The sequence below is a fragment of the Hirundo rustica genome, chromosome 21, assembly GCF_015227805.2.
Source record: "Hirundo rustica isolate bHirRus1 chromosome 21, bHirRus1.pri.v3, whole genome shotgun sequence".
Taxonomy (NCBI): Eukaryota; Metazoa; Chordata; class Aves; order Passeriformes; family Hirundinidae; genus Hirundo; species Hirundo rustica.
In genome coordinates this window covers 4,140,843-4,149,556 of record NC_053470.1, presented here as the reverse complement: position 1 = coordinate 4,149,556, position 8,714 = coordinate 4,140,843, and the positions used below count along the sequence as shown (strand labels likewise).

The window sequence follows — 8,714 nt, the reverse complement described above, 5'->3', positions numbered from 1 at the left end:
TGCGCGGGGGCGGGGCGGGGGCGCGCCGGCCGTGTGCGCATGCGCGGTGCCCCGGAAGCGCGGGCCGTTGGAGCGCCATGGCGGGAGCGGCGGCGCGGCCGGAGCCGGGCCCCGGGCCGGAGCCGGGCCCCCGGGCCCCGGAGTGTTGGAGCGGGGCCCCGCCATCGGCCTCGGGCGGCACCGGCCCCGGGAGAGGCGCCGCGGGGAGCCGGGGCTGGCGGGGCGGCAGGTGAGGGGCCGCCGGGGCCCCCTAGCCCCTGTGGCCTGACGGGTTTGAATTATTCATATAATTTATTAATTATAAATCGATTATATAAAACGTTTTAAATGGTATATGTGTATCTATACATAGACCTATGTACATATACATACCCATATATGTATATATACATGCATACATACATGCATATATACGTACGTACACATATGCGTGTGTATATACATATACACCCATATATATACACATATAGTGTGTGCATATATATGTATAAATACGATATACTACATTTTATGTAGTACATACTCTATAGATCCATTTATAATTCCAGGTTATGCCCTCTTTTTATGGCAATTTGTAGGTATTAGCGTGTTTCAGAATTGCAGTCTTTAAGGTTTAAATAACGTCTTTTTTTTTTTTTTTTTTTTTTTCCCCTAAAGCTGTCTTCCTGTGTTTTTCTAGGCAGCTGCATAATGTATTTTTGAAGTTGTTAATGCTTGGTTCTTGTTCTCATAAAATGAAATGAATAAGTAGTTTGGTGAGGGTAATGTGGGCTGCCTCTACGTTTGCATGGGCATGGCAGCCCAGGTGGTGGTGCCTCCGTTCTGCCTCCTGAAATAGCTTTATGGCAGCTGCTGCATTCTGCTAAACATTCATGGCAGCTCTATTAAAGTGCACTTTATGCAAAAGCAGCTTCTTACTCACCAGTGCATGGGTTGAGGCTTCAGCCTTACTATGACACACTTTTCTGGCAGATCACAGACCGTGTGTTAGACAGGAAATGAGCTTTCTGTGAAGAGTTAAAATAGTTCAGCCTCTTTGGGACTTGCAGTGTTTTTGCCAATGTATATTTGGTTCTCAGCGTTCACAGGTGTTTCAGGCCAGTGGAGATGCAGATCCTGCTGTGACCTAAAGTTGTGCATTTCATTTTTGCAGCAGTGCCCTGTACATCTCTTCCAGCAGCGATGACGAATTTGAAATGTGTAAGTAATGATTCATTCGTGTAGTGAAGAAGTATGAAAAGGACACATTTCTGTCCAATTATACTGAAACATCTTTACACGTCACTTACTTTCATTGCTTGTGTTGCAAAATAATTCTCTCCCTGCAGTGCAATCTTGGTGTTCCTGCCACAGCAGTGTTCTTGAATTGCCTCAAGTTTGACTCTTGTTGCCTTGCATTAGATTTTTCTTATTGCCTCAGTTTTGTCTCTTCCCTGTCACTCACTTCCTTAGTATCCAGAGATTAGAAACCTGCTGCCAGCTTTGAGGCTTTGAGAACTGGAATGATATGTAACTATAATTATGTTTGGTTTTGGAAAACACTTCAGAGTGAATTTTTACTAGTTGCAAACTTTTAAAAGCTCTTAACAAGAGACACAGAACCTTGTTCTTAATTAATCTTCTTTTGTTTCAGTTTTAGCTAGACTGAAAACTCCCAGATCTGTTTCTAAAAAGGCAGACACAAGGTGGGTACTGTCAATGAAACTTCTGTGTTCATATTTCAGTTTTCTGTATCCTATTTACTAATCAGAATACAGGAAAACAATCTAAAGGCCAGTCTAGGAGAGAGTGCAGACAGAGCTGTTACATCCTCAGTCATGTTCAGGGCAAATGTAAGATGGGATATTTGCAGGTTCAAATTTTGAACACTTCCCATTCCTGTTCATGGATGCAGTTGGTGACATTTGCTGCAAGCAGCTGATAATGTTATATTGGGTGGCTTTTTTTGGATTGCTGTTTTAGTAAGGCAGACTTACTGCTCTATTTTTCTGCTTACTCCTACCATTATTCCGCATAATTTGCCTTTTTTTGTTGTTTTTACAGTTTGAAAGACTTCATTGATGACTCAGACGATTTCTTCTTGGACTCAAAAGTGAAAAAAAGCACAACCAAGAGTGGTAAGCAATCATCCATAATAAAAAAAATTAAGATATTCACTGTTCTTTGTGTTTTCCTATCTTTCAAGGGATTTCTTCTGTGTTAAGACAAAGGCAGGTCACCTAAATGCAACTCCCAAAGCTTTAAGCTCTTTCTTTTGAATTGCAGCACAGAAGGATCTTCAGATCCCAAAAAAGCTGACGACTCCTGGAAAGAGAAACACTTGCTGCCAGGAATTGCAGTTCCAAGACACTTCAAGTGACACTGAAGATTCTGTCTTTGCAGAAAGCCCATGGCATAACCACCGAAAAGAGAGAGTGAAACACTTAAAAGAGAGTCAGAAGAGCCTGAATCTTTCACCTCCACAAAATCAGAAAGAGTCAGTTTCCAAAGGCAGTCCAGATTTACTCGTTAGAAGGAAGGAAAGAAGCTGTGAAAATACAGAAAACGAGTTGCCAGCTGTGGCACTAGGACACGATACACGTGTGGAGTCAGATAGCTCAGATGACAGTTTTGGATCGTTAATGGAACGGATCAAGAAGCGAAGTGTGCCTCGAAAACCAGTCTTAAGCACAAGTAAAACTGTCTTCCAGCCAAGCACGACAGGTGAGCAGTCCTGAGCAGTGGTCATTGCCTGGTCCTTTCCATTTGTGTGGCATCAGCCTCTGAGGTGCAGCCCAGCACCTTGCAAAGGATTTGGGTGCAATCAAAAATTACTCCTCTGAGCATTCAGAAAAGTCATCCTGTGCTATCAAGATGGGAGTTTTTCACTATTGCTTGTTTTTGTCATTGTAGGCACCTCTGGTTTTTAAAGTTATTCTGAAAGCAAATCTGGTGGATCCTTCTGGTGGGTTCTAATGATTCTGTGATTTCTTTTTTTAATGTATGCTGTGTAATCCTGTGACTCTTCCTGTTGAACTAGAAAACATCAAGCCACCTTGGAAAGATGCACAGCCTGTGAAAGGGGAGGGAGTCAAGACACCAAAGCCAAAATCCACTTCACTTCAAGAAACACCTTCCATCATAAGGACTCCTGCAAGAATTCCTGGGAATGAATCAGCCAGTTGTTCACAGTCAGCAAAGACAGACAAAAGGTGAGTGTTTCTGCATTGTTTTGTGTTCTAGGACAATTACAGATGGACAGAGATACTAATTAAGCATTTTGTTTAGGATGATGTGATTCCTCTGCTACCTAGAAACTTCTACTAATTCAGCATTTGTTAATGGTTGAGTAGCTGGAAACCAGAGTTTTCACTCTCCGGCATGGCAGGGAGAATATAAACTGATCTCTGCCTCGGGGAATTGATGATAAATAAATGATAAACGTCAAATCTTCTTTGTAAATGTTATCTCTCTTGCTATTCCTTTTCTTGTACAGCATGTGCTGGCTTTACAGATTGTATATATCCAGCTGCTTACCGCTGAAAAGATATCAAAACTGATTCTATTAGTAATTCATGCCTCTTAAACAAGAGTGTATTGATTTATTTTATGTGTATCCTTTTAACTTAGAAAAAGAAACATGAATTCTCCATATGTGGATGCAGCTTAGGCTTTTCAAAAGAATGCATTTTTCATTTTTAATAGCTGCCCTTATTATGCCTTCTGGCCATGTGCTGTTTCCTTCAATCATTTTATAAGGGTGTACACAATACCAAACCTTTAAATGATACCTTTAAAGGTGAGACTTTGCAGAATGCTGCAGCATTGGAGTTCGTGATCCTGGTGGAGTATCTGCTCCCGTGAAAGAATTCCTGAGCATTCCTGGACCATCTTTATCTGTTCCTCAAAATCCACCTTTATTGCAATGATCGTGTTGGAGCTGTTGATATACTGATTAAATTCTGGAATAGTTGTGGCTCCCTGTGTCACAAAGTCTGAGTCTCTTTTCCTACTTGGGAGTCCTCATAATTTTGTGAATTAATGAAGTAACTGCAGGACTGTTGCAACAGCTCTGCCCCTTCATGCCCTCAGAGGGGTAAGAGGACAGTCATGGGCCTCATGAGGGCAAGCTGCTGCAGAGTCAGGAGAGATTTATGCACTTGAAGCATCCCTGAGATCTTTTTTGGCTTTCAAACAGCCATTATTTTTCTCCCTGTATTTTTCCACATCTCTGTACTTCAGCAAACTGCTTAATGGCTTTTCTTGCAGGCTCAGGGTATGCTCAGTGCCTGATTGTTTCTTGCAAGATCTTTCAAATCCAGCTTCCCCCTATGTGAAGTATTTCAAGAAAAATAAAGAGGAGCTGGCCCAGAAGCTCTACAGGCTGTTTAACAGCACCATCTTTGAGCAGAAGGTTTGTTTCAAAAGAAGAACTGCCATTCTAAAATGCTGGTTAATATGTTGCTCCTCACTTTGTGATGTGATTTCTCTTTTTACTCTCTTCAGATTGTGGAAGTTAAGCTTTATAGGAATGGGTTATGTTTGAGTTAGTCCAAGCAATTTCTTCAAGACGGGTTTGTCACCACTGTGATGCAGCAGTTTTCAGCTTGGCTTTGCTTTCCCAGCTGTAATGGAAATGCTGCTAAAAAGATCTTGGTTCCTTCTTACTGCATGTTCATGTCTGCCTTTCTGGAACAGATTAAAAAGGGGATCCTTCAAATGACAGTTTAGGGTGAACATATAGCTACAAGTTGTGTTTCAAAATCAAGGTTCAATTTCAGAGAACTTCTGTCTCGACCTGGGATCGTGATCTGGGATATTGGGGACCCTCCTCTGGTGAGAAATACCCTTGAAAGGAAGGGTGCTGCCCTCAGTGATTCCAGTGGGATTTCTCCCAGGAAGGAAAGTGGTTTTTATGCAGATGAGAAAATAGTGTTGAGCTGACAGGCTGATTTCACATAAAACTGTGCTGAACAGACTCACGGTTGCTGAAGCAGAATAAATATCTCACTGCCCAGTGCCTGGAGGTAGAATAGAGGAACCAAGGGCTTCTGTCTCACCCTGCATTGTGAAACTCCCGTTGTTGGTTCCAGGAAAACTGATGGTGGGAGGAAGAAGCCATGGAGGGGAGTTGGCATCTTAAGGGCACCAGCAGAGGGATCCTGTACTGGCTTTGCAGTAATACAAGGGGGAGGGCCAGAAGGTAAGAGAAGAGGTAGGAGAGGGCAGATTACATGCAGTGTTTTGTTTTTCAGTTGCCAGAGAACATGGAAATAACCTGGAATAAGAAAATGAGAAAAACAGCGGGGTATTGTGTGACGGGGCAGAGGGGAGGCCCTGAAGGGAAGCGTTACGCTCGCATTGAACTCTCTGAGAAAGTCTGTGACTCTGCAGGTAGGCCAAACAAAGGCTGTGTTGACTCTTCTTTGAGATAAAAACATAAATCAGATCCTTAAGACATCTGGAGAACTGGAGCCTGCTTTGAAATTTTATATTACCTTGTATAAATAAAAAAATACATGTATGGATTTATCCACATTCCACAGCCCTTCTAGGAGGCTGGGCAGGTGTACAAAATATGAGAACAGAGATGCAGTCACACTAACTGCAGTATTGTTTATATTTCTTAATGATCTGAAGATCTACTGGCAGGGTGTTACTCTAATTCTGTGTTATAATGGCAGTCTAAGGTCTGACTTCTTCCATCACAGCAAGACACCTTGTTGGTAGTACTTAAAGTCGGATTAAAGACAGTTCAGTGCTAAATTAAGTTTTATCATGTGGTACTGTGACTTACTTCTCCCTCATCCCCTCCCAGTGTGGGAAAATGAATGATAAAATGGTTTGGATTGACAGGGATCTTAAAAACCACCTTGTACCAACTCCCATGGCAGGGACACCTTCCACTAGAACAGGTCTCTCCAAGCCCTGCCCACCCTGGCCTTAAACACTTGCAGGGATGGGGCAGCCTTACCAACCAAACAAAAAAACCCAAACAGATCAGGTGGGGGGATAACTATGCTGCAGAACTGGGGTGGATCCCAAAACTGGGAGTGCACTAAGTAAAACCTCGTTTTGGAGCATTTTATCTTAGCAAGACATTGGTAGTTCTAACCTTCAGAATAATACTTGGATCTTAATACAGAATTAGCGTCAGAGGCCTGAAGCAGTGACCAGAGGTGAGCTTGTTCCTCCCCACACCTGAGTGATCTTTGTCTTTGTTTGCTTTCCCTCCAGATCGCCTCCGGGACACGCTGATCCACGAGGTTTGCCACGCAGCCACCTGGCTCATCAGCGGTGTCCGGGACGGCCACGGGAGGTTCTGGAGGTTCTATGCCAACAAATCAGCTGTAATTCATCCAGAACTGCCGGTGGTGACACGGTGCCACAGCTATGAGATTAATTACAAATACACCTACGAGTGTGTTCGGTGCAAAGCTACGTGAGTAATGTTTTCATCTTGCTGTGTATTGACTTTCTAACTTGTCAGTCTCCTGTGTCTGGAAATCAGGGTTCTCTGAAAATGTAAAGCAGTTTGGATACTCTGATGTTTTCCCGAGCCCACAGAACGTCAGTGTGTGATTCCACATTTGTTTCCAGGTTGTTTCTAGTTCAGAGGCTGGGACAGGCAGAAATGTCATCCGAGGACCATTGGTGATGAGGGAAGGTCTTTGGGAAGCAGTAAGAGATACGTACCTAAGCTTTCAAAGGGCAAATTCCCATAAAAACTGGACAGAGAATATTTGACAGTGATTAGATAACTGATAAAACTACCAGAGGAAGCTTCCAGCCTGAAGTCCTGATGACTTTAAATTATAACTGCGACCTCACAGATGTGAGCAGCGCTGTGATGGGAAGGATTGACACCAGGACACATCATGTAATGATGACACCATTTATGGGGTTTTTTTACCTCAGGATCATGCGTGACTCCCAGAAGTCCTGGAAGGAAACAGCTCATACCCTGAAGCGTTTATTAGGACTATGCAATGCAGTAGTTGCTTAGAGGCAACAGAGCATTGAGAAGATTTTGGTTTTAGTAATGTCTTTGAGGAGAAACTCCAAGAGACAGTTGATACATGGGTTGTGGAGGTATTTGGAAATGTTGTAGCACTTCATACTCCTAGGCTGAGAGTAGAAGAGACAGAGGAAGGAACCAAACTGAAAAAGCAGTGGGAAGAGTTCCACGAATTTGATTGTACCACTGCGTGTTGTACTGTTCCCTGCTCTAAAATACTGCCTAAGAAATCTGACCTGTGCAGCAGAGAAAGGGGCCCTTTGCCGTGGCTCCTGTGGAATGCAAGTCCCGGCTTTTCTGGTTTTTGCCTTTCAGGATTGGGCGGCACTCGCGGTCCCTGGACACGGCGCGGTTCGTGTGCGCCTTCTGCGGGGGGCAGCTGGTCCTCAGGCAGCCCCCGGGCAAGGGGGGCACCCCTGCCAGGACACAGCTCACGCCCTTTGCCAAGTATGTGAAGGAAAACTATGGACTTGCCAAGAGAGAGCAGCAGGGGCTGAGCCATGCAGAGGTCATGAGGAAACTCAGCGCTGATTTTGCTTTGAAAACCAAGCTGGAAGATTCTTTTTAATGTCTCGGTACACCCTCCTTTCTTGGTGCTACTTAAATTTTGTAGAGTAGTAAGAGCAGCACTTACACACAGCATGTGTTCAGTGACTCCAGGAAGGGATTTACTGTTCCATCTGGGCAGCTGACATGCTGTAGACTCTGTGTGTGCTGAAGAATTGCTGCGTGTGCATCTGGCTGTGATTGCCAGAGGCAAGAAATTCCAGGCCCACCAGCCCAAATCCTCTGACTCTGAATGACTCCAAGGCAGGAACAGGGGCATACCTGAGCTGGGCTTCAGCATGGATTCAGGTATTCTCCCATGCAGAGCTTTCTGAGACATCCTTGGCTGTTTTTTGTTAAAATTAAGTGCTGCCTTAAATCCCTTAACAGAGTATATGAATTTCTCCAAAGCCCCTTAGCCCTCAGTAACAGTAATGGGGCTCTTTGATACCTTTGAATATAACACACCTCTACACTGAGATTTCATGGAAACTAAAATAGATGCAGAAGGTCAGGTTGGAGAAAGCAGATTCACAGACTTTCCCTCATAGAATGAGGAGGTCTTGAAAATGGCTTAAGCCTTTTGTGTAAAATGAAACTGACTATGTGCTATTGTGTTTGTGTCTTCTGGAAGCAAATTGCTCAGGGGCTTAATAATTTTTATAATCAATAAATGCCATTTTGATACAAACCAGGCTGCTTTTTTTCAATTTAATCATGGCTGTGTAGGAACACAGAAGCCTGGTAGCAGCCCAGCTCTCCTGGCTGTGGATCAGCACAGTCATTAACATCCTTTGGTCACTGGGATTACAATCCAAGGATCCCCATTCCAGGAGGCCCCAGGGCTGGGTCATCTCCCAGGAGCCCTCATCAATCCTGGGGGCACTGAGGCACCACCCTCCCTTCCCCAGCAACCATGAAGGAAAGGAGCAAGAGCAAAAACAACAGCACAAAACCAGTGACCGTTCAAGAACTGATTAATTACTGTTCACGGCACTTCTAAGGAAAAAGAAAACAGTAGTGAGCAATATACTTCAAGGAAGTTCTACTCTTAGGGGATTTGCCAGCAGAAGGATTGAAAAGTCAAGTCTGACAAAGCTGTGGGGTTGTGGGGCTTCCAAATCTGACAGCCCTTTACAGCTGCTAATCAGCACTGGCAGGGAGTGCCTCT

The 8,714-nt window shown here is 44.0% G+C and overlaps 1 protein-coding gene across 2 annotated transcripts; it reads left to right on the top strand.

The window, feature by feature from the left end:
* The first annotated feature begins 187 nt into the window (after window positions 1–187).
* Window positions 188–8,215, top strand: GCNA (germ cell nuclear acidic peptidase). Of its 2 annotated transcripts, XM_040084113.1 has the most exons (10): window positions 188–229; window positions 1,154–1,200; window positions 1,634–1,685; window positions 2,044–2,117; window positions 2,266–2,703; window positions 3,020–3,191; window positions 4,249–4,393; window positions 5,235–5,373; window positions 6,217–6,421; window positions 7,313–8,215. In XM_040084113.1, exons 2-10 carry the CDS (start codon window positions 1,197–1,199, stop codon window positions 7,563–7,565), a joined length of 1,482 nt encoding a protein of 493 aa, XP_039940047.1. In that variant the 5' UTR covers window positions 188–229; window positions 1,154–1,196; the 3' UTR covers window positions 7,566–8,215. The 2 variants fall into 2 exon arrangements, with proteins under 2 accessions (XP_039940047.1, XP_058279226.1); XM_058423243.1 differs by lacking the exons at window positions 188–229; window positions 7,313–8,215 and adding an exon at window positions 6,580–7,298 and having other exon boundaries at window positions 983–1,200.
* Window positions 8,216–8,714: the final 499 nt, after the last annotated feature.

Bases quoted from the DNA above. Each gene is read 5' to 3' on its own strand.
- GCNA (XM_040084113.1), top strand. The intron at 2,118-2,265 runs GTAAGCAATCAT...TTTGAATTGCAG, and splicing joins AAAAAGCACAACCAAGAGTG to CACAGAAGGATCTTCAGATC. The intron at 6,422-7,312 runs GTGAGTAATGTT...TTTGCCTTTCAG, and splicing joins TGTGTTCGGTGCAAAGCTAC to GATTGGGCGGCACTCGCGGT.